At 38.6% G+C, this 26,065-nt stretch overlaps 1 protein-coding gene and 1 long non-coding RNA gene across 2 annotated transcripts in view; one reads left to right on the forward strand and one right to left on the reverse strand.

The window, feature by feature from the left end:
• LOC309653961 (ELKS/Rab6-interacting/CAST family member 1-like) overlaps positions 1–26,065 on the reverse strand; it is a 110,280-nt gene that overhangs the window by 11,938 nt on the left and 72,277 nt on the right. The window contains exons 3-6 of the mRNA XM_082478674.1: positions 23,260–23,676; positions 11,849–11,923; positions 6,456–6,617; positions 1,473–1,642 (exon numbers count right to left, since the gene is read on the reverse strand). Coding sequence (XP_082334800.1) covers positions 1,473–1,642; positions 6,456–6,617; positions 11,849–11,923; positions 23,260–23,676 — 824 coding nt within the window. The remainder of the gene's footprint in view (positions 1–1,472; positions 1,643–6,455; positions 6,618–11,848; positions 11,924–23,259; positions 23,677–26,065) is intronic.
• On the forward strand, positions 15,045–18,855 carry LOC309653965. The gene is made up of 2 exons (XR_014259686.1): positions 15,045–15,354; positions 17,709–18,855. It is a non-coding gene; the product is annotated as an uncharacterized lncRNA (long non-coding RNA).

The following is a 26,065-nucleotide window of genomic DNA, read 5'->3' on the forward strand; positions in this document are numbered from 1 at the left end:
TAACATTTTCCAGATAATTCTGTATTTGCAATTCCCTGAATAAACCTTAATTTAGCTTGATAAAAATGTTAAATAGCAGACCTTCTACATAAAATTTATGCCAATGAAAAGAAAAGCAACAACGTTCTCTTACCGTTTTAACAGTTTACATATATTAGCTGATAGTATTACAAGAATTAGAAGGATGCCAATAACTGACAGACAAAGACCTTACTATGTGCCAGGCACTAGGAGTGAATAAATTAGTTTAATGCTAACAACCTAATGAGGCAGGAACTCCTCTTCATCTTACAGGTGTAAAACGAGGCACAATGAACTTAAGTAATGTGCCCAGGACCCTGCACCTGGTAGCAAGTGGTAAAACTGAAGTTCACACTCAATAACTGTGACTCCAGAGCCAGAGCCTTATCTACCCCAAAATATCCCTCTGAGGTATCATGATAAAAAGAAACGTGATCAAAATAGAAAAAGTATAAGTTGTAAGGAAAATTATAAATACATCATCCAAATCTCTCATTTTCAACAAAATCCCTAACTGTAAAAAAATAAAATACTACATGAAACATTTTGGTCATTTTCCCATTCCTCCTCGCTTGAAGATTCTGAACTTCTGGGTCTAAGATGTTTTTATGCCTGCTTTTTACTACCCATTCCTTTCTTCATTACACTATGCCTTTATTTATCTATTATCTTGTTCTTTAAAAGAAAAGAAAAAATTAATCCATACTATACGCTTTATTTTTCTTCTATATAGCAGAACTGCTTACCTATTCCTACCTAAATTCCCTATTTCATTGAGATCTTTAGAAAATATTTTCCTTAAGACAGTAAATCCAAATAGCATCATCAATTCCTTCTCATTGCAAATATGATAGATTCTCATCTGCCTGGAATTATTTAGTGTGTTCCTACCTCTAATCAAGGCTGGCAGACTAGATAATCTTCTAATATTTCTAAAAATGCTAACTTTATTTTCAAACAGGACATGAAGGCACATGTCTAATAATCTGCAGTTCGAAACAACACTTATCTCAAACATTTCTAGATTCCACAGTTTGCCTACTTAAAGCTATTCATAATACCAAAAATTAAGGACACTTAATAACCCAACACAGGCTGACCAAGCTCACTCCCATTCATGACTGAAAGATTTACCACGGGTGAAAACAAATGCTTTTACAACTATCGTTTCATTTCATAACATTAGTTTAAAGTCTACTTAGAAGCACAGACTTAGTCAAAGTCTGAAGTATCAAAAACATATATTAACTGCACCGGTTTAATTTGTTAGATACAAGAACAATAGAAACAAGATGGTTATAGTTTAGTACTATAACTGACCACATCGCTAAAGAATCCATCATAACATTATTCATAGCTCCCGTATCTCAACACAACAAGAACTGCACAGGTAACACACAAGAAAAGGTGCCAAGGAATGGGCTCCGTGCAAATCCCACAACTCCTTTTACCTCGTTCTGCAGGATGGCAGCCCTCGAGGCTCCTTAGCAGTCAAGGACTCCTTCAGCACTTCAGTGTGCTGCTTGCTGTCTGAGAACTGGTTGGTGAGTGTTTCTAGCTTTGTCTGTAGGGCTAGTAGTTCTGTGTCCTTTCTGGACAGCTCCTGCTTCACCTGACCAATCTAGAGAAGAAGAAAAAGCAGTGTAAGGAAAAAAGAAATAAAACCACCACCTCTGATCTGGATCTTTGACAGATCCACGTCAAGATATACAGCATTAACTTTATGACAGGACACAATTCATCTTTTTGCACCATCTCATCTTAGCTGACCACCCCCCCCCCAAAAAAACAAAGCTTATTCAACTAATAGCAAAATTTCCAGTTTTCATTTATTGTCTCCCCTAAACTTTTGAAATCCATTAGAAAAGGAATGGAAGAAGAAAAATCCCAATTCACTTAGATGACTATGAGACAGCAGTAAGCATCTGAACACGACTAAAGCAGTTTTCATCTTATTAAGTCATAAGAAACTTCAAATCATACAGCAGGATTAGTGTAGATGGAATACAGAAAGAAAAAAGAAACTTCCTACTATTGCTATTTAAACTCAAAAGCTGCACATTTATTTTTTCATTATTTTTTTTTCATTCTCAAATGAAAGTGTACATAAAGTCCTTCTTAAAAAGCCACTTTAGTGTTATAAGGCATTATAAACATGTGCTTTCTAAAAATTATATAATTTTGAGGAGTTAGGGGTACTGACCTAAAAGAAAGATTCCACCTACAAAGTTATATTACCTACAACATGTCATATCAACTAAATGGATAAAAGTATATAACCTAAATAAAGAACGCATAAAATCTCATTCTCTAAGAATCTACATGTGTAATCAAATTTGAATTACTCTGACAGAGTAATCCATAAATCAACAGCTGCCACTCACTCCCCCATAAATTTTTCTCATCTTAACTGAGAAAACATTTAACATCAAACATCTCCTTTACATTTCTACCGTGTTTCTAAGAATTTTTACTCTTTTATTCTAAATGTAAGCCAAATTAACAGAAATCATATCTGTTTTTACACTGTATCTACTGCCTAAGCAAGGTAGCTATGCACTAAAATATAGACTCTTGGAAGTATAAATTTCACAAGAAGTCAGTAATCTCAGTACCACTGATGAAACAAAAAATACTTTTTAAAAAGTTGAATGTATCTAAAGTATTTTGACTGAAATAATCTTAGGCATAAGGGACAAAGTTTTTGAGAACAATTTCCCATGAGAAAGTATGAAATAAATTTTACTGTAATTAAAATTACTTTTAAGGAGGACTAAAAATAAACTTATAATTTACTGTTCTGTTTCATCAGGAAGACAAGCATTTTTCTCATATGCATGAAATCTCTACTTACAAATAGAATATTCATTCATTCAACAAACATTTCTGTGTGCTCACTGTATGCAAAATACTCGCAGCTGCTAAGGACATCACTGGAAGATAGCTGTAAACAGCAGCTACTTCCATCCTGTAACACAGATACGTACCCAGGAGCTGCCACATACTGTAATGGTGTAGCATCTTTCATGACATCCCTTTACCAACATCCCACCCCTAACAAACAGAATGCACTAAAAACGCACTTGTGGTATGAATGAATAGTCAGGAGAAACGTTCAAAATGTTCTCACCTCATCAGCTAAAGAACTATGGCTTAAAGATTACTCAAATTTCCAGCTACCTCTAGACCATGTGATCAAAAATAAATATAAAATCTCAGTTTCCTCATCATCTGCATTACTAAATAATCCTCAAATAATGCTATACTGACCATAAAGACTGAGAAAAAGAAGAAAATATCCTAAATAGAAGAGTTTAGAAGCACAAATTTTCCTTAAAAGTTAGGAGCATAAGGCTTTTGCAGTCAATCCCATGTGAGAACGAACGAGTGTGTCTTCTTGGGTAACTACCTCTCTAAGCCTTGGTTTCCTAATCAGTAAGATGGAGAAAGCAAACCAGTGCCACTGTACTGCGTACAGATTAAACCAAAAAAGTGTATAGAATGTTTAGCCTATTGTTCGACACAAAAAGAAATTAATACTACTAGCTGAGGAAAAAAAAGTTATAGATCAACTTCTCCTCTAGACAATACATGGTTACAACAAACCAAATTGGACCCTTTTAGACAAAATATCTCACTTTTCTATCTATACTATAAAGTGGTCCATAAATAGCAAACACACTAAATTAGCACAAGTGGTTTTTTTTTTTTTTCTTTTAATGCTGTATTCCAGTCTTATCCTACCGTACTTTTCAGAAGCAGTTTTTTTCCTGACACTTGTGAGACAAATGCGTGCACAGCCTAGTATAGGGCAGTGGAGTGCAGAGCTTACCAGCACAGGTTCCGGAACCAAATGGCTTGTGTAAAAATCAAACTCTGCCTCTTACTAACTGTGCTTCCTGAGCACCACTGTGTTACCTCAGCTTCCTTATCCATAAATTGGGTTGAGAATATACCTACCTTAGTAGGTTATAAAATGCTTACAATAAGTACTCAAGTGTCAGCTATTTTATTATAATCATTTTATCACAGTTTGAAATGGAATTTCAAGTTCTCTAGACAGATGATTGAGCTACTGAATAGATTTAGAGACTTTAAGTTTCATGCTACTTCTAACTGACCAGATAACTAAATAAGCTAATCACTTCTTTTTTTTTTTTTTTTAAATTAATTAATCAATTAATTTATTTTTGGCTGTGTTAGGTCTTCGTTTCTGTGTGCAGGCTTTCTCCAGTTGCGGCGAGCAGGGGCCACTCTTCATCGCGGTGCGCTGGCCTCTCACTGTCGCGGCCTCTCCCGTTGCGGAGCACAGGCTCCAGACGCGCAGGCTCAGTAGTTGTGGCTCACGGGCCTAGTTGCTCCGCGGCATGTGGGATCTTCCCAGACCAGGGCTCGAACCCGTGTACCCTGCATTGGCAGGCATATTCTTAACCACTGAGCCACCAGGGAAGCCCAGCTAATCACTTCTATACATCTGTTCCAAAGACAGTAAAATTTGTTGCAAAATCACCTATCGGGGACTTAAAGATGATGTCTACATATGAAGGTAAAGCACTTCACTCAAGAAATCAGACTCAAATAAACCCTGGGTGATGGACCTAGAACATCTGCACATTCTTTGTACCTAAGAAGAGAAAGAGACCATTCACATAAATCAACAAGCTTCTGGTTAACAGGAAAGGAGTCGAGAAAAAACAGCTTTGAAGCACCATCCACACAGTGACAAAGCAACAATAAAAAACCAGGGGGCCTTCCCCGGCGGTCCAGTGGTTAAGACGCCGCGCTCCCACTGCAGGGGGCGCGGGTTCAATCCCTGGTCGGGGAGCTAGGATCCCGCATGCCGTGTGGCACAGCCAAAAACATAAAAAATTAAATAAAAAAAAAAACAAAAAAAAAAACCAAGGACAGGGCTTCCAGAGCACATGAGGACTCGCTGCACACAGGGTGGCACGTGGGTCAAACCGGTGAACAGGAGTCAGTTAAAGAGCACAGCAGGCTGGTTAGTGCTAGTCCCGGGCAAAGCTGCCGACCACAGAGTGAAAGTGCGAGCACCCAGAGCCAGAGCAGCAGGGTCCCACTGTGGGATCACTGCACGCAAAGGGTAAATCCTTCGGCAAAGACCTCTGCCTGAAGACCAGCCGCTCTCTTTTTCAGCTCCTCCCCTTGAGCCTCTTTCGAATTTAGCTCCTCCTTCAGTTGCTCTACCTGTCACGACATTGTTATTCTTTTTCACTCATGTGTCAACTTAGGTCTTCTTATTATCTGCTTTTGAGCCAGAGCAGTAACTGGAAATAACAATAACTCATAGAACACAATCAAATCTGTTCCCCTAATTTCCTCTTCAAAGGACCCTAGATGGGCTCACTATTTTCACAGGGTAATGAACTGAAATGTGCTAATCAGCAAATGGGAAGCAGAGATGATTTTATTTTGTTCTCAAGTTAGAATGATAAATCAAAACTAACAGAAAGTTGGATATGTGAATTTTTAAGTTCTAAAAGTTACATGAAATTGGCCGTAGTCATTGATAACAGATTCTTAAAATAACAGAGGAATATTCTACTGACTTATATGCAGGTATGGGTATCACAGAAAGAAGCCAGAAACTGTATCATTAAAGGAACACTGTTCACTTCTGAGAAATTAGGGAACTAACACAATTGGGATATGGGGGGCAGGGGGAGGGGGAGGAACACTTATTTTCTAGCTAATATTTTATAATTGAAACTATGATCTTTAAAACACCACAGACCTGATAAACTGATAACTGTAATAAACTAAGTCCTCCAATTTGCCTAAAATAGTTCATAGGATCAAAATAAACGCCTTTGGCTCTAAAGAAGGAATACTGTGACTGAGGTTATAATACAGACTGATATGTCTCAGCGATGCCTATCCTACTGTACATACACCCCAAGTGCACGTGGGAAACAATAAACCTGATACACACGGGTCTTCTCCAAGGGAGAGCGCAAAGGGCTTTCCTTTAGGGAACTGTGTTTGAAGGGAAAACACGATTTTATTTAAGCCATTTCAGGAAAAAAAAGGGGAGCTGGATTCAGTCTCTTAGGCTGAATTTGACTTCTAAATTTGTTCACAAGACATAGAGAATGCGATGTTTCATATAGTGAGAAAAACTCATCTGGATGTAATCCTACTAATCGCCTCAGAAGTACTGGTAGACATGAAATGTTAAACTGTGATAATACACACTTAGCCTCATACAAGTAATTTTCTTTGAAGTGAAATTTGAAATAACTATACAACATCAGTAATTCTGACTTTAATTCTGGGAAAGTTCTATCTGAAAGAATTACGGTACGAGTATTCTTCCCTGAAGCCTGATAAACACAGCGTGAGGTCCATCATCACTAAAGAAGTAGGAACATGCATCAATTTTTCAAACCCCATTTAAAAATTACGGTATCACACACAATGACCTTGTTTTTCATAAATTTAGAATGGCTCCGATAGACCTCCATTTGCCTCATTTCTTCCTCTCGTTCTTCAGTACTCAAAGCCCCGTTCGATTTCAGCATCTGAATCTCCTCTTCCAAGTCTCGGAGCCCACGCTCCATAGAGGAAATTTTTGAATCCTGAGGACAAAGGAAGATTTAGACATTAAAGTATTCGCAAAAAGTCAAGAGAGGTTGCACAAGTCTGTCTTTACAGATGTGAAATTTAATAAAGATAAACAAATATGTAGAAATATTGCAACTGGTGCCTTGCTTCTAAAATATATCCTTCATGGCCATATGGTGGAGAGGAGGAGGACTGAGATCTATAGTATGATTTTTCCTCTATCCTTTCCTCTGCACCCTTTTGATTAAAATTGAGAGTATTAACTAAAGAAGTAGAAGCAATGGAAAACTAGTTAAAGTTTCTAAGTACTTTATGGTCAACAAACTTCTAGTGAAAACATCTGTAATATTAACAGTAAAACCTTTTCTAGCTATAATATTTTATCGTTTTACTTGACCCCCCTAAAAGGCTTACTTCTGCCCCCAAAGGAGTGGGGAAAAGAGTAAGAAGGTTTCAAAGATTTACACAATAATGCGTATAACCATTATCTACAATAATAAAGATCTGATAACGTCCCACTGCAGAAAAACAAAAGGATGAATAATTACGTTAACAGTTACACTTTATCACACAGTGGTCCCGCCTTTTCCACAGTTTTACTTTCCGTGGTTCTGTTTTCTGTGGTTTCAGTTACCTGAGGTCAACTGTGGTCAGAAAATATCAAATGGAAAATTCCAGAAAACAACAATTCAGAAGTTTTAAACTGTGCACCGCTGTTCCAATCAACATGATGAACTCTCACACCATCCCATTCTGTCCCACCGGAACGTGAATCATCCCTTTGTCCAGTGTACCCGCGCCCGTTAGGCACTCACAGCAGCCGTCTCGGTTATCAGATGGACAGTCCTGGCATCACAGTGCTTGTGTTCAAGTGACCATTTTTACGTGACAGTATTTTATTTAATACCATCCCCAAAGCACAAGAGTAGTATGCTGGCAATTCAGATTTGACAAAGAGAAGCCGTAAGGTGCTTCTTTTAAGTGAAGAGGTGGAAGTTCTCACTAAGAGAAAAAATCATATGCTGAGGTTGCTAAGATCTACAGTCAGAACGAATCTTCCAGCAGTGAAATTGGGATGAAGGAAAAAGAAATTCGTGCCAGTTTTGCTGTTGCACCTCAAACTGCAAAAGTTACGGCTACAGTGCATGACAAGTGCTTAGTTTAGATGAAGAAGGCATTAGATTTGTGCAGTAAGATACTGAGAGAGAGAGAGAGAGAATGAGACCTATTCACATAACTTCCATTACAGCATACTGTTATAACTATTCTATTTTACTATTAATTACTGTTGCTAATCCCTTACACATTGTGCCTAATTTATAAAATTAATCATAGGTATGTATAGGAAAAAACATAGTATATATAGGCTTTGGTACCATCTGTGGTTTCAGGCATCCACTGAGGGTCATGGAACCTATCTATCCCCTGCAGATAAGAGGAGGCTACTTACTGCATTAGTAATCTTACTTATTCGCTATACTTCACCATGCATTTCAAATATCTCATAATGATTTCTAAAAAGAAACGTCACTGTCCTTGTAAATCAGCATCACCACGAATATCACCTCCTAGTACAACATCCGTCTATACTCATTTTCTTGGTTTTGTCTGTCACAGTATCCAGTTTATCCCCAGATTACTTTAGATGTCATCAATTACAGAAAAACTCCTACAAAGAATAGATACTTTTACATCTATAGTTGCATATGCTTATTCACCTAAGAAGTAAAGACCTTAAAGAGCATAAATTCAGTATAGCTTTATTTTATTTGGAAGTTTAGAGAAACCATTCCTTTAGGAAGAAATTTTGAGACTGACTTCCTCTTTTCACTTTACCTCAAGCCTGTCTTGACTGACTTTCTTTGTTATCTGAGAGTATGCCGATAAGAGTTAAAGGATTTATCATGAGACACTTAGAGCTAGCTATTTTTAGGTTCGGGGGAGAGGCGAGGGCTGTACTCCTCTGACTTGCATTGCATTACCTTTAAAAATAACACAACGAAAATTTTCTTTTACAAATCTATTCAAATGAAACTTACATTTGGTTCAAAATTAAACATATTAAATTAACACAATCAGAGACACTCTAAACCTAAACCAGGATTTTGATTTACTCGTTTAAAACTATCCCGGCCCATGAAGAATAAACAAATAAACGGCTTCAAATGCACTATCTGAAAATCCCAACACAGACAGAGAGGCAGCTCTTGACCAAATCAGACACTCACTATCAAATCATGCACCATAAAATCTGCACCTAAAAAGGGACCATAACTGCAGCTCTGAAAGCCATGAGGCAGAAAAAGAACCTGCCAGGCTACTTTCTGGGATGAGGCCAGAAAATTAACGCCTGGTATGTTGGACTAGTTGTAGCACCGACCAGTACTCAGGCTGGGTTTATTTGAGGACAGCCCTTTCCAAGGAGGTTTCTTACTCCTAGAACGTATAATAACTAAATAAATAAATTCTTTATCATCTTACTACTCTATACTTCCCCAGCCCTGGGTCTCCCATCATTAATCAACCAACCCCACTGAGTCCACTGAAATCCTCTTTTCCTTGTTAGATTTCCCAAATGCTCAACTTTTTTTCAAAAGTTGCCTCCCTGCTCTAAGTAAACCCAGGCTTTCCCAAAGGATATAATTTCCCCCAACGCTCTCCATTGAAGTTCACTAATCCACCAGCATCACAGAGTGGCAGGGAGAAGTGTGGGCATCCTCCAGGTTCCTCCATGCTGCTCCCATTTAAAGCTCACACTCCTCTTCACTCTCCCTCCGCACGGCTGCCATCTAGGGGCTTCCCCGTCACTCCCGCCCGCTGAAGAAGTCTTCGGCACCCGGCTGACAATAGATCTCTCCTTCAAATGCCACTCTTGCCAGAATCCTAGGATTTCAATGTCCGAATTCCTTGACATCCGTAATGCCAACGCCCTCATCCTCCAGTCCATTTTAGCTATCCAGTTTACAAGACCACATCACCCAGGCCTCTCCTCCCAGGCCTGACACACCGTCACTCACATTAACTGCTGCTCTTGTATCTCACAGAGTCCTCCACCTCCCTAACTTCTACATTTTCTCCCAACCTGTCCATCCATTCTGAATTCTCTTCCTTCCTATCCAGGCTACATTCCTGGACTCATCATCCCAACTACTCCTTCACCTCCACCCTCAATTCACTTGCATCCCAGTAATTCTGCCATATCTACCCAGCAAAACTCTAACCCTACAGCAGTCCAGTAATTCCTCCCTGCTCCTCCACTGCTAAAGGGAAGAGAAGAAGTTAGAGAAGGGAGAAGGAAGCAGAGGGAAGAAAGTGGGAGAAAGGAGGAGGGAGAGGAGGAGGAGAGAGAAAAGAATATTACGTCACCTTGAAGACAGCTGGGCTCTTTGATTGTCCACCATCACCTCCTTTCCCATGTCCCCCAAAGACCAGTCTAGGTCTTCATGATCCTCTCAAGCTCATGCCACACTCTCAGCATCTCAGCTATTTCATCTGCAATTTCAACATAACATCCACCTGACCCCACTCGGCCACCAGAATCTCAGTCTCTTGCTTCTTAGCAGAATGGCTGGAGGTTAACACAACTTAAAATAGATCTATTGCCAGTTAAAACCAGTACACTTCCCTGTGCCATCAAAAGGCAAGCAAAATAATTCTGTGAACACAGGTATACTCGTGTGTTTTTAGGTTCCAACAGGGATCAGGAAATAACATGTACCAATAAACTCGTGGGAAATGTGAATATGCAATTACACCTTTCTAGAGGCTGTTTACAAGATTATGTTCAAGACTATGAATTGTCTAGCTATAAAGAACCCAGAATCCACTAATTTGGTATTTGTTTGGTAAACCCTTTCCCCAGTGAGAATAAAGATGTATACAACAATCAAAACAAAGTTTTAAGAGGAAATCTTCTAAATTAAGAGAACCATTCTGATAACTGTACTTGAGAAGCATCTATTTACATAAAACTATTTATATACCAAAAACTAAAGACTCTTGCCACATCAACAAATATTAAATGAAGGCACATGATGCAAAACACCGTGTCAAATTTTTTAGGGGATACAAAGAAGTTAAAAAAAGAGACAGAGAGGGAAGGAGGGGGAGAGGGAGGGGTCCCTATCTGTAAGAGTCTTCTAGCTCTTGCAAGAAGGAATATGTTGTTAATAAAAATAATAATAGCATAGCAGCTAACACTGACTGAATGTTTACTATGTGCCAGGTCCTGTTTAAAGTGTTTTACTCGTTTTAACTAATTTAAACCACAAAAGAACCCATGGGATAGGTACTATTGTTATCACCATTTATCAATAAAGAAATTAAGGTATGGAGAGGTTAGGTTACTTGTTCTATGTCATACAACTGGTTAAATAAAGCCAGGTTTTGAATTCAGGGAATTTAACACAGAAGGCAAGCGCTTAGTCACCAATCACCATAACATTCAGCCTAAAGATTTCTAACTACTCAGTAACTTAAAGCAGAAGTTTTCAAAGTATAGTCCGTGAAAGCCTGGGGGTGCCTCCTAGCCCTTTTGAGAAGTCAAAACTATTTTCATAATAATACTATGACTTTATGTGCCTTTTCCACTGTGTTAACACGTGCACTAAAGGTATAAAGGACAGGCAAAAGCGCTCGTGCCTCTGGACAACAGCGCCAAACCGTGCTAGCCGTCAGTGTATTCTTCAGTGTCAGCACTCTCAGACAAAAAAGAAAAATAAGAAAGAACATTTTTAAAACACTGGCTCACTTAGGAATGTCCCTGGTGACTTTTCATATGCTCAGCCCTTGAGTATGTATCTCTGTACCATGCTGTGTGACGACAAAGGAAGGGGCCAGGCCCGGCTGCTGCACCTGGGTGTGACGCTGCTCCCAGGACAGCACTGGGTGCTCTGTGAGCTGCAAGCCCAATCAGGTACTTTTTTCACGGAACCCTATTCTTAACTCGAGAGAAGAACTGACACACAAACTTGGTATTTGGCGGACATTGTCTTAAAAACAAATGAAATGAGTCATTTTAAGAGAATAAGGGGCCCTGATATCAAAAGGTTTGAGAACAGCTGACTCCAAGAAATGCTGGACAAGAGGAAACGAAACTGAAGTTCTTTTAATGTCATTTTCATTAAGTCTTACTATTTCTTCTCAGTCTACAAAATGAGCGAACTATTATTACATACCACTTTCTTAAACTCACACAATAAAATGTGAAATGACACATAAGATTCCTTAGGAAGTTCTCACTTACCTTCATTTCGATAACAGTTTGCAGAGCTTTAGTTTTGGCAGAATCGGGGGCATTCTCAAATCTCCGATGCATCTCCTATACGAGAGAAGCAAAAAAGAGAGTAAGTGCCCTCCTTTTCACTCTCATTTTTTCAAGAGGGGAGTGGAGAGGCGAGGGAGTAGTAGTTACATGCAAAGATGACTACCCCGGCCTTGTAAGACACTCTGATCCACTTTCTGTCTTCCTGACCTTTCCCTGTGGACCAGGGAGCACACAGACTGCATTCAGGCTAAGGGGTACAGGAGGGTCCCCGTCTCTGCACACCTGGTTATACACGGTAAGTCACACAGATCCCAGCCACCACAAGAGGTGAAGCTCCGGCACATCCCCAGGTTGTGTGTCACTCTTCCACAGGACTCCAAGACATATTATCAGAACTCCAAACAATCCAAAAAGGGGATTAGAAATAGTCCCTTTTTAAAAGGAGAAATCAGGACGTCCCTGGTGGCGCAGTGGTTAGGAATCCGCCTGCCGATGCAGGGGACACGGGTTCGAGCCCTGGTCCGGGAAGATCCCACATGCCGCAGAGCAACTAAGCCCGTGCGCCACAACTACTGAGCCTGCGCTCTAGAGCCCATGAGCCACAACTACTGAAGCCCGCGCGCCTAGAGCCCGTGCTCCGCAACAAGAAAGGCCACCGCGATGAGAAGCCCGCGCACTGCAACGAAGACCCAACACAGCCAAAAAGAAATAAATTTATTTAAAAAAAAAGAAAAAGGAGGAATCAAAGTAGCCACAGTCCGCACTGCACAAAACAACTGAAAGCATTTGTGTGGACAACCTCCTTTGCACAGCATCCTCCCCCAGAGCAACAACCACCGGGCTACCTACGATGGAAATCTCTCTCCAGAGGGGCTACAATCAGAAAAAAAAAGAAGGTAAGACTGCTGAACAAGTTTCCTAAACAGTCTACAGGTAGCAAATGGCAGAAAAACATAGCTATTTTTTTCAGTCCAAATGTCAGTGCGTTCAGGATCAGAAAGGAAGGAAGGAGATGGCAGAATATCACAGTTAGGGTCTTCAAGGATCACCCTGAAGTTACCAGACATCCTCAGGCTATTTTCTTGTCAGATTCTGGGAATGTCTCTGAGTCAGCCAGTACTTCCAGAGTACCCTGGTACAGCCCCTAGTGATGGCAGAGAATACAGATGGATATTTTCCATCTGAACAGTGCTGGTGAAATTCTAGCCCTGCCCTCTGCTCTGCCCATTTGACATGTATATAGATGTTTACTAGGTCACTCAAACTTATTTCATCCAAAACAAAACTCGTCATTTTCTCCTCTTTAACCTAGCCCCTCCTCTGAAGACTGATGAGTCTTGCCCATCTCCTTAAATGGCATTACCCTCCCGGTGGTTCAAGCCAAACAGCACAGTGTCTCCTTTCATTCCTCCCACATCTTCACTTCCTACCACCTTCTAGAGCAGGTCCTAATTGTTCCAGCTTCAAAAGATTTCTTGAATTTATCATTTCACTCCATTTCCAGCCTAGTTTAAGCCTAGATTACTACAACAGCCTCGAGTTAAGTTTCCTTTCATTTCCTCTGTCCATTTTAAAGAAAGCAATGGTGTACTCTAGATAAAGCATCAACAAATCACGGCAATAGTCTGTTTTCAATCCTTCAACGAGTTTCCTATTTACTTCTCACCCTCTACAAGGTCAACACAATCTGATCATAACAGACAGAAGACTAGCCCTCCTGTCATAAACTATGTCAAAATTAGACAAAAATGCATAAAGCAACTGTTTTCAGACGCTGGAAAACAAGCAGCACAGGAGTATGATCCTTGAGAGAAGAGAAACTAACAAGGTTATGGTCCGGACTTGCTATCCAATGTGTGATGCAGGGAGAGGAAGACCAAACAGAAAACAGCAGTCCCGCAGAGCTCAGAAGACAGATCAGTGGGTAAGAGTCCCAAAGACAGGAGAAATGTGCAGAGCAGAATGACACAGAGGAAGAAGCTAGCCAGAAAAGCAGCAGTGTCTGATCTGACAGGGGTCCCCTGGAGTCTTTGACCAAATACTAAGCCTGCATGTACAGGGAAAGACTCCACAGTGTCAAAGAACAACTACCAGAGAGCTATGAGTTGAGCAACTACCTGAACTCACATGGGGCTGGGAAGAATTCAAGCTCCAAAGAGCCAGAGTGGAGAGAACATCAGAGGCACTGAGCAGAGACACCAGAAAGGCCACGTCTTAGGAGTAGAGACAGTCTAGCCCTGGAGGGAAGGCTACCTAGACTAGAGCCAACAGAGTGTAAAAGCAAGTCTCCTTAAGGATCGAGTTAATCCACAATTAACCCCTGCAAGATAAAACACTTCATTAAGACAGTAAAATGCAGAACACATTAATCCAGGACAAAATCTGAACACATTAGTTCAGGCCATAATCACCTCTCACCTGCATTAAAACAACAAACTCATCAGTTACCCCCCAGCCTCCAGTCTGTCCACACTGAATCTACTCCCTACACTGTAAACAGGTGATAAATTGGGCGCACAGATATTAGGGAAATTTCCAAATGCTTTACAGTGAAACTATTACAATTTCATTTTAAACTCTAGCAAGCATATCAGCAATATATAAGGAAAGAAATCCATTTGAATAAAAAAAAAATCCTCTTCTGCTAAGGAACTAGGGTGCACTTTAAACCATTCGCAGGCATAAAGCTTTCCTGTTAAGAGCTTGTAAAACCTATCAGTCCTAACAGATCTCCATTCAAAGGCCTGCGCATTAAAGCTCATTATGAACACATCCTGCAGTCAGTGGGCTGACCAACTCCCCTTTCCCAGAGAGCACATCGAGCCTCTGACTCCTGCACTGGTAATAAAGGGAGAGGACTCTGGGAATAAAAAAGAATGTACCATTCAGACAAATGTAAGAAGTCGAATGTGCTAGTGCTTGCTTTATTTCGCTCTTTTTAGCCTGAAAATTTTCACTCTACACAAATTAAAGAAAGCCCAGAGATTCGTACAGGTAGAATTATCTGGATCTTGTTATACTGTCAACTGTGGTACACGGTAGAAAATGTGTTCAGTTCCTCTCACTGATTTAATAACGAATAATGACTAGAGAAAGAAAACAAACAAGTTAGGAACAAAATTTCTCCGTCGTTAGTAGTTTCTTTCTTTTTAAACGTAAGTCAACATTTACTTACACAACTGAGAGAAAGGAGCATTTGTGACTGAAAAGTAGTACTTATGTCTGAAATTTCTTTCTTTCAAGTTTCAGGTTTTAGCCTCCAGCACCCTTGGTTCAAGGGTAGATGTCCCTTCAGCAGATTTCAATCCTCCACACAAGTTCTGGGCTTACTGTACTCCACACGGAGAAGTGAAGAAGGAACCCTCACTACTCCTCCTGTACCTCAACTCCGCCGTTGTCAGACAGCACTGCACTTTGACCCTTTACCATCTCAAGTAACAGCATGCTTCTGAGAAAACATATCTTCCTGTCAAAATGGAAATGAGGTACAAATGACACAACAACAAAAAAAAGATGAGGAAGGATAACCTGAATCAGTAAGTTATGCGATGCAACTGTTCACACTTTCCAAAATCACTAGGAAAGGGAAAACTAACTAGGGACCTTTTTTCTTTTTTAATTCTTCCTACTCTTTGTCCAAGGTTTCTATTTTTTTTTCTATATATGTTTATTTCTCTTTTCTTCCCTCTAACCTCCTCTGCTCTTACCTGACAACTGCCAAAGATACAGATGGGCATTCCTCAGACATGTTAGAGCCAAAATTCCTAGCCTAGAACCTAGTTAAATAGGGCTTTTTTTTTTTTTTTAAACATCTTTATTGGAGTATAATTGCTTTACAATGGTGTGTTAGTTTCTGCTTTATAACAAAGTGAATCAGCTATACATATACATATATCCCCATATCTGACACCTTTTTTTTTTTAACATCTTTATTGGAGTATAATTGCTTTACAATGGTGTTAGTTTCTGCTTTATAACAAAGTGAATCAGTTATACATATACATATGTTCCCATATCTCTTCCCTCTTGCGTCTCCCTCCCTCCCACCCTCCCTATCCCACCTCTCTAGGTGGTCACAAAGCACCGAGCTGGTCTCCCTGTGCTATGCGGCTGCTTCCCACTAGCTATCTATTTTACGTTTGGTAGTGTATATATGTCCATGCCACTCTCTCACTTTGTCACAGCTTACCCTTCCCCCTCCCCATATCCTCAAGTCCATTCTCTAGTAGGTCTGTGTCTTTATTCCCGTCTTGCCCCTAGGTTCTTCATGACTTTTTTTTTTTCCTTCTTAGATTCCATATATATGTGTTAGCATACTATATTTGTTTTTCTCTTTCTGACTTACTTCACTCTGTATGACAGACTCTAGGTCCATCCACCTCACTACAGATAACTCAGTTTCATTTCTTTTTATGGCTGAGTAATATTCCACTGTATATCTGTGCCACATCTTCTTTAGCCATTCATCTGTTGATGGACACTTAGGTTACTTCCATGTCCTGGCTATTGTAAATAGAGCTGCAATGAACATTTTGGTACATGACTCTTTTTGAATTATGGTTTCCTCAGGGTATATGCCCAGTAGTGGGATTGCTGGGTTGTATGGTAGTTCTATTTTTAGTTTTTTAAGGAACCTCCATACTGTTTTCCATAGTGGCTGTATCAATTTACATTCCCACCAACAGTGCAAGACGGTTCCCTTTTCTCCACACCCTCTCCAGCATTTATCGTTTGTAGATTTTCTGATGATGGCCATTCTGACTGGTGTGAGATGATATCTCATTGTAGTTTTGATTTGCATTTCTCTAATGATTAATGATGTTGAGCATTCTTTCATGTGTTTGTTGGCAACCTGTATATCTTCTTTGGAGAAATGTCTATTCAGGTCTTCTGCCCATTTTTGGATTGGGTTGTTTGTTTTTTTTGATATTGAGCTGCATGAGCTGCTTGTATATTTTGGAGTTTAATCCTTTGTCAGTTGCTTCATTTGCAAATATTTTCTCCCATTCTGAGGGTTGTCTTCTCATCTTGTTTATGGTTTCCTTTGCTGTGCAAAAGCTTTGAAGTTTCATTAGGTCCCATTTGTTTATTTGTGTTTTTATTTCCATTTCTCTAGGAGGTGGGTCAAAAAGGATCTTGCTGTGATTTATGTCATAGAGTGTTCTGCCTCTGTTTTCCTCTAAGAGTTTGATAGTGTCTGGCCTTACATTTAGGTCTTTAATCCATTTTGAGTTTATTTTTGTGTATGGTGTTAGGCAGTGTTCTAATTTCATTCTTTTACATGTACCTGTCCAGTTTTCCCAGCACCACTTATTGAAGAGGCTGTCTTTTCTCCACTGTATATGCTTGCCTCCTTTATCAAAGATAAGGTGACCATATGTGCGTGGGTTTATCTCTGGGCTTTCTATCCTGTTCCATTGATCTATATCTCTGTTTCTGTGCCAGTACCATACTGTCTTGATTACTGTAGCTTTGTAGTATTGTCTGAAGTCAGGGAGCCTGATTCCTCCAGCTCCATTTTTCGTTCTCAAGATTGCTTTGGCTATTCGGGGTCTTTTGTGTTTCCATACAAATTGTGAAATTTTCTGTTCTAGTTCTGTGAAAAATGCCAGTGGTAGTTTGACAGGGATTGCATTGAATCCGTAGATTAAGAGTAGGGCTTTTAAACCTCAAACACTGCTGCAAATCTCAACATGAGAGCAGTTGCACTAAACAAGGTTTGTTGACTAAAATATTATAGAGACCAAAATTAACATACGTGTAAATGTTTTAAAACAAATTAGTAATTTTTTTTTTTTTTTTTTTTTTTTGGCCATGTCGTGCATCATGCGGATCTTAGTTCCCCGACCAGGAATCGAACCCGTGGCCCCTGCAGTGGAAGCGTGGAATCCTAACGACTGGACCGCCAGGGAATTCCCAACAAATTAGTATTTTATTCATCACAATAGGATCTACATTTCAAAATAACAGGAGCACATATAGAACTGAAATATTTACTCAGCCTATAGACAATGCTTGGTATGCATATGGATAGCCAATCCAAAAATTCCATAGCCAATTCAGGTATGTTCTGCCAACAGACTGAGAACCAAACTTTGGTGTATCACGGAATCACCTGTAAAGCCTGTTAAAACTCCATACGCCTGGCCCCAGGCACTAACCACGTCTTGACTGTAGTTCAGTATGTGTCCAACAGATGTCTTCACGCTTCTATCCATCAAAGGAAAGGCACTCCAGTAAACAATACAAAATCTAACAATAAGTCACGTAACAATGTAATTTCAGTACAAACAGAAAATACAATGCTTAATTTAATTTTTGTTTCTCTTCTTTGGCTTTTATTTGGGGGAATTATTTACCTGCTATCTCCAGAATCATGTTCATAAACAAAATGGAAAACTAATCACAAATGTTCCTGGATATGAATGCCATTTTAATGTTACTGTATTTCATCAAATCTAAGATGCCACTGATTATAAGGTAAACCACTGTTTAATGTGCTGGAAAGAAAAGAAGGAAATGCCTCCAAATAAACCATGACCCAAGCTTCTATCATTCAGAATTTTTATTTTATACTGATTGCAAGACCCTTTTTTACTTATTTAACCATAAAGTTTAATCATATATCATTTTGAACTGTTTTATAACTTTCTCCATACCAATAACTGTTTCAATGCTGGTTCACAGCATAATATTACTGAAGACATACTGAACAACAGCTAAAGTTAACATGAGAAATAGCAACAATACTCACAACATTGACTAAAATGAGCAGCTGTTAACTGTTTGTGAGTACACAGGCAAACAAATCACGTAGGACTGTGGCCTTGCTGACAGAGATTTTAAGATGCCATCAAGGATAAGACTTATTAACTCAATTTCATACTGTTGAGATGGGGAAAACTATGAGTCTTGGAACTGATGAAAACCCGCTTTTTAAAAAGATGGACAATAATCCAATAATAATAAAATCTATGGATATCCCAGTGTTGCCAGCTCTCAATTCTTTCTGCCTTTCTTGACACACTAGTAATATAATGCACAATAGCCATTTCAAGTCACCACTCACCCAACCTAGAGTTGTTAAGTTCTTTATTAGACTTCCTTGTTCACTCGTAATTCTCCCTCCCCCATTTATTCTCAACACAGCCAGAGTAGATTTTAAAAGCTAAACTAGATCACTCCCTTGATTAAACATTGGTGCAGTTTTCTCTTGCACTTTGAATAAAATTGTTGCATTACCTACCTGCAGGGATCCTGAAGGCAAGTGCTTTGTCTCCTAGAGGGCATGGATTTTTGTTTTGTTCACTGCTACTATATTTCCTTGTGCTCTGCACATGGGTTAGTGTCCAATAAATATCTGATGAATGCAATGAATGACTCTGGCCCTGGCTACCTCTTCAACCTCTCATCTCATGCCTGTTTTCCCCTTAGACAATATGCTTTTGTCCTCTAGTCTCCTTGCTGTCTCCTGAAAACTTCTCATCCGGCCTTTGAAACTGTTAACCTTCTTCATGAAATGATTTTACCCAAATGCTCAGCAAGACTCTTTCAACTTTCTTCACATCTCCCTTAAAGGGCACCTCCTCAAAGATGCTTACTTACCCTGTTTATCCCCTCTCCCAACATAATTAGACTCAACTAATTTATTTCCTCTCATAATTATGTTTATTGTCTCTCACCAGATTTTTAAGTTCTAGGAGGGCACAGACCATGTGTTCTGACATGGAAAATGTATACCCAGCGTGTATCCCAGGGTCACATACATTCTAGAAGCTCAATGGATGTTTGTTGAGTAATGAGCAAAGAAAGGCTGTGCCGAGTGCCTCTAGCACCTTGTCACTCTGGAAACGAAACAGTCAAGCCACATGTTACAAAGCTTTACTCCAAATTACCATTTTAGCTTCTGTTACCTGTATTTTCTAACATACACAAATTTAATTGTTTAAGCCTCTTGCTATGGCAATAAAAGATTCTTTCCTGTCTCAAGATTGTATTAAAACCTTTTTCTTACATTCTCTTCTAGTGTTGTTATTTTTTAACAAGTAGCTCTTTATTTCATCTAGAACTTAATTTGATGTAACTATGTACTGTTTTCCAAATAGATGGCGATTATTCCCAAACATGTGTCATATGCTTAAAACTATATTATTTCTGGTTCTATTCTGTCTCATCAATCTAGCTATCTATTACTGTGCCAGTACCACAGATTTTAATATCACTGGGTTTAAAACACATATATCATGAGCTGCTTAAACAAGTGTTCCCGCACTGTTCTCCTTGCAAAGAAACTGCAACATCATTTGGGCACGTGTCAAGAATATTCCTATTGGGATTACACTAAATTCACAGAGTTGGGGGAAAAGCAGCATCTTTATATTAATGTTCCCATCTACATTGTAATGAAAATTTAGCCCTATCCTTTCCATTACCGTTACTGACATTATTTATTCCATTTGCCTTATCTAACAGCACTGCCTAACACTTCCAGAATAATGTAAATACTGATGAACAGTATCTTTGCCTCTCCCTAACTTTAATGGATGCGTCTTAGTATACGTCAGAGTAAGCACAATTCTGGCTACTAGTTTAAAATATGTTTATAATACATATTTACTGAGTTGTTTTATTTAAATCATGCTATAAAGGTATCATTCCATTCTTATTTTTAGTTCATTTGGTTTAGTTTTCAAAGTGTCTAACATTTTATCTAACGTCTTTGAGATAGCTATCAAACACTACGAGGTTATCTTTTCCTTTCACCTATTACAAATTATAACTGTGAATGACATATTGAGCCATTCTGGATTCCTAGAATAAACTCCTTTTGGTCAGAATATTATCCTTTTATCATAATGCTGATTTTATTTGCCAATATCTTATTTACAACTTCTATACCTAAACTCATAAGCAAAACTGGTTTGGGGTTTTAGTTTGTTTTCTAACCTTCGTTAGGTTTTAGTATCCAGTGGTCACACTGGAGAAAAAAGAATTGGAAAAGCTATCCTTCTTTCTGTAAGCTCCAGGCTTAAACTTCTTTCCCTACATTTCAACTTATTCAACCAACATTTCTTGAGTACCCACTGTGCATTTGTTAAGACACTGACAAGATAAAATTTCATATATATATATATATATATATATATATATATATATACACACACACACACATCCTTGGTGCAAAAAATTAAGTGAACAATGAAGAAGCACACATGGAAGTATACTATAATATTACTGGCTCATCTACATATATGTATAGAGCTGCACAAGGAAGACTTCACAGAAGAACTGAAATTTGAGCTAAGTCTTGAAGGCAAGTAGGAGAAAAAGAAAGGAGAACCAGCAGTCTAAACATGTGTTCATGAAGCAATCACTTCTACTTGCTCTTAAATAATTTTAATCCATAGGACTGTGTTTCCTGTAAGATGATGCTACATTACTAATGGCAACTGGAATTGTGTATTGATACAACTAACAAGGCCTATATTTCTTTCCACATTATGTTCAGAAGTGGGACTTAATATTTGTAGAGCTTGTTACTTCAAAATTAGTCTTAAATTCATGTTTTTTCCTACTACTTGTTCAAATTCACCATATTGCTGGTTGTTCTCTGCCAGAATAACACTGTGGCTTTCCATAATCCTTAACTATTCACTATTTATTAACTCCAAAACTCAAAAATAAATGGGCACAGGTTGAAATATTCAGAACAGAAGGAGTAAAAACGTAACATTCAAAGTTTCATCACGATGCTGGTAGGGTTTTCATGCTGCATGCTATCTGAGATGATTACACCTTCTCTTACAATGTTCTATGGCCAGGCTCCAGGTTACCTCATTAAAATATAAACTCTTGAAAGTAAAATGAAAGAAACTCAGGATGGTGCCTACAACACAGTAGTTGATAGAAAATTTTCTAAAACAATACAGTCCAGTAATTTGAAGACTGTAATGCACATAGCTGCAGATTAACCGTAAAAATACAGTATATGCTTCTGGGAGGATAAACTGGTCCAATCACTCTGGGAGACAAGACTGATATTCAGAGTTTTGAAAACGTACACACCCTGAGCAAATTCATTTCCGGAAATTTATGCTAACGAAAAAAATTAATGTACAGGGATATATGGTTAGGGATATTCAGTGCAGCACAGTTTTATAATAATGAAAAATTAACAGTAGTCTAAATTTTCAACAGTAAGAAATATAAACAAATGCAACAGAACATTATAAATTCAACTGAAATTACAAAACTCTACATGTACTGACAAAGAAAGATGTTCAAGACAAATTATTAAGAAAAGCGGGTAACATTACCCGCATCATGCATTATGCATCGCTGCACTACCTAATACAGTAGCCACTACCTACACAGAGATACTTAAATTTAAATTTGATTAATTAAATTTAATTTTAAATTAGTTATATTTAAATAAAATTTAAATTTCAGTTCCTCAGTCACACTAACCACGTTTCAACTGCTCAACAGTCACACGCAGCCAGTGGCTACCATATTGCAGAGAGCAGATACAGACCGTTGCCATCATCAGGGGAAGTCGCTGTTTTGCTGCTTTTAACCGCCTTCCTCACCCTTCATTTAAAAAGGGATTATTCAGACTGGCACTAAAATAGTTCTGAGATTTTTTTTCCCCCTATCCAAATGTGAAAATTATCTGAAGACTCTGACCTCATATAGAGAAGTAGAGCTGTCATTTTTTTTTAATTCAATGTAAGATGAATTCTTCACTTAAGCTTTCTTAAAATGAAGCATTACATAGAAAAGTGAAAAATTATCAGTAGACACAGTGGTCAGCTAAAGTCTGAGTTTCCTCTCTAAAAATAAGTGACAGCATACCTCTGGTATCATTCCCTCTAGCTGTGCCTCCAGGGCAGCAAATAATTTTTATCACCTATCTTTTACATCAAGGCAACAGTTTCCATGGAAACCACAGGGCAAACATCCATTACTGCTGCCTAGGACTTTATAAGCACACCGAAACTGAGGGAATCGCTTACTTTCAATTATTAATATTTTAAAATTGAGCAGTAGTTAGCTACTTTAATTCTGGTTTTGTTGTGTGTGTCTCTATGAACAAATCAATAGATGAGGAACAAATCAAGAAAATTCTGTGCCCCTCTAGCAACAAAATGAGTCTACAGAAATCAGGAGGGGGAAAAAAAACCCCAGAAAGGTATTAAACCAGTATACATGCCAGCCAATGTCATCCCATACAAGACAGCAAATCAGAACAGAAATCAGTGCAGAACTTAGGTAAGAAAGAAGAAATTCCCTTGCACTAGCTCAGGAGAGCATATAAATTTATCTAGGTCAAAATGCTGACTAATCAGGAAAAAAAGACAGTCATAACAACTGAGAAAGTGGCCACTCACCTCTCTCAACAGAGCGTTCTCTTTTTCCTTCTGCTCCAAAAGGCTTTCGAGGTGGTGGACATGCATCTCTGCCTCTGCCAGTCTCCTTGTTCTCTCATGGTCCTCCTCAGTAGCCTTAGCAGAAAGCCCCTTGCTCTGCAACATCTCCAGAAGCTTCTTGATGGATTCGTCCCGAGCGTTCAGGGTTTGCTTCTGAGTCTCAATCCGCAGCTCCATCTCCTCCAGAGTCTTTCGAAGGAGGAACAGCTCCTTGGCCTGCCGCTCATGCTCAGTGTGCAGCCTCTGAAAGTTCTCCTCCGTCAGCTCTGCCACGCAAGGCTCACCAGTCCTACTGTTACTATCCTGTTGAAACAGCTGGTTCAGGTCCCTCTGGATCCGCAATTCATCCTGGAGAGCCTGGACTGTCATTTGCATGTGCTGGTATAAAGACAAAAAAGAAAACCCAAATGAGCTTTCCTCCTCAAGTAGCAGAAACAAAGCAGACTACGGGGAATGAGAAAGCAGCTACCACAGCTCTCAGAACCCTGCATTTAGCAAATGAGGATTCACATTATTCTGTTTTACACTGTCTTTAAAACTGATTGAGATAATCTGTAAAATGTCAGTAATTTAATTTGTGTTTATTACCAACAGGAAACAAGGTAAGTCTGGCAGCTCCTCACTTTCACCTTGCTTGACTAAATAAAGACACTGTTCAAGATTAACAGAAGATATTACACGGAACTGAAGGTGAGGAGTGGGGAAAGGCAGGGGAAACCTATAGGAATACGGACACATCATACAAAAAATTTCACCAAAAAACACAAAGGATGGCAAAATACAAAATGACTTTTAAGTGCTTTACAATTAAGTTAGTACATTAAATAATAAACATATGAGTGCATGCCAGAATGTGCTTAGCACTCCTTATGTGTTAATTCATTTAATCCTCACTATAACACATGTACTATTATTTGAATTTTATTGATGATGACACCAGGCATACAGAGACTTAAATAACTCACCCCAAGATCACACAGTAAGTAACAGAGCTGGCATTCGAATTAAAGCAATTCTCGCAGCCCACTGAAGCTAGTACCCAAAGGTAATTAGATAACTTGAAGCTTTAAAAACAAAAAACAAAACACAAAAAACTGAGGCTGTGTGTGCTATTTATACAGAAGAAGATAACAATATAAGTGAGTAATTTGAGTAATTAAATGAAAATGTTAGTCTAGCAGATAAGCTAGTAAAATGTTCCAGAGGGTATATCTTTAGCCTGTATCCCTAACGAAGGTATATGAACCTTTAATCTGAATGGATAAATTCTAGAACATTATACAAAGAACCTAAAAGGAAGTTACATCAAGAATCATGTTTTTAGAAATGAAGAAGCAACAATAGAAAATCACCCTTTGTATTCAAGGTATTCAAGGTCTGGCAGTGTGCCACAGTGGAAGGAAACTAACCCACAATCAGAAGACAGGAGTTTTAGTTCCAGCTCTCACACTAAAGAGCAACCTAATTTGGAACACATTGCCATCTTTCTGGGTTTCAGAGTCCTCATATTTAAAGTGAGGCTATAAATGCCTGCACCATCTTTTCACAGAGCTAATAATATCATTGAAATCTTTGTGGCATATATGTTAAAACGTACATTGTTTAAAATCTTTGGCAAACTGCAAAACAGCAGTAAATATCTCAAGGAAACGATCTGGCAAGTGTACAAAGACGCTCACTGTTGTTTACACCAGCGACAAAATTAGAAACAACCTAAATGGATATTAATAGGTGATGAGTTAAGTAAATGAGAAATGTCCACCCAGTTTAATACTATGCATCAATTTTTTAAAATGTAGATTTATATTTACTGATAAAAACTACAGTTACAACATATTAAGAGTAAAAAAGCAGATATATAATAGCAAGTATAGGATGATCGCGATTCTAATTTTTAAAAAGTATGAACATGCAGAGAAAAGTCTAAAAGGATGCAAACAATTACCAGTGTCTGGGTATGGGTAGATTTTACATTTTTCTTCATACTTTTTTGTACTATCTAAATCCCCTACAGTAAGCAAGTAATCAATAAAAAGGGGCATTTTTACCTTTAAAAATAAGAGAAAAGACTTCAGAGATGCCTGCTTGGCTGTGTTCAATTCGCTACCACTTTGGTTAAAAGGGAGGGAACAATAAATATTTACTATTTACTATAAATAAAAAATATAAGAAATAAAAATACTTCTGTAATGTTACACAAGAAATAATTAATGGTTATTTGGGGGAACGGAGGAAGGCAAGAAGGGAAGAAGGGAGGAACGAACTGGAATCACTGGGGGACAACATGTAAGAAAACTTTATTCTATTCCGCATAAAAATTTTTTTAACTGAAGTGTAAGTGACATTGAAAATTTTTTAATAATAGCTTTATTGAGACATAATTCACACATACCATAAAGTTCACCGGTTTAAAGTGTGTAAGTCAGCAGTTTTCAGCATATTAAAAGTTATACATTGATCACTACTATCTAATTCTAGAACACTTCCATCACCCCTTAAGAGAAAACCCATATACATCTGCAGTCACTTCCCAGCCACTTCCCATCTTTCTCTCCTCCTAACCTTCCTCTTGAATTTGAACTAAATGTATGTACTACCCACCCAAAAATTAAATTAAAAAAAATGCCTAATGATATTTTTCAGCCTCAAAAAGGAAGGAAATGCTGACACACGCTGCCACATGGATGGACACTATGCCAAATGAAATAAGCCCGTCACAAAAGACAAATATTACACGAGTCCACTTACATGAGGTCCCTAGAGCAGT

This window comes from Balaenoptera physalus, assembly GCF_965194825.1.
Source record: "Balaenoptera physalus genome assembly, contig: HAP1_SCAFFOLD_1557, whole genome shotgun sequence".
NCBI classification, from domain to species: domain Eukaryota; kingdom Metazoa; phylum Chordata; class Mammalia; order Artiodactyla; family Balaenopteridae; genus Balaenoptera; species Balaenoptera physalus.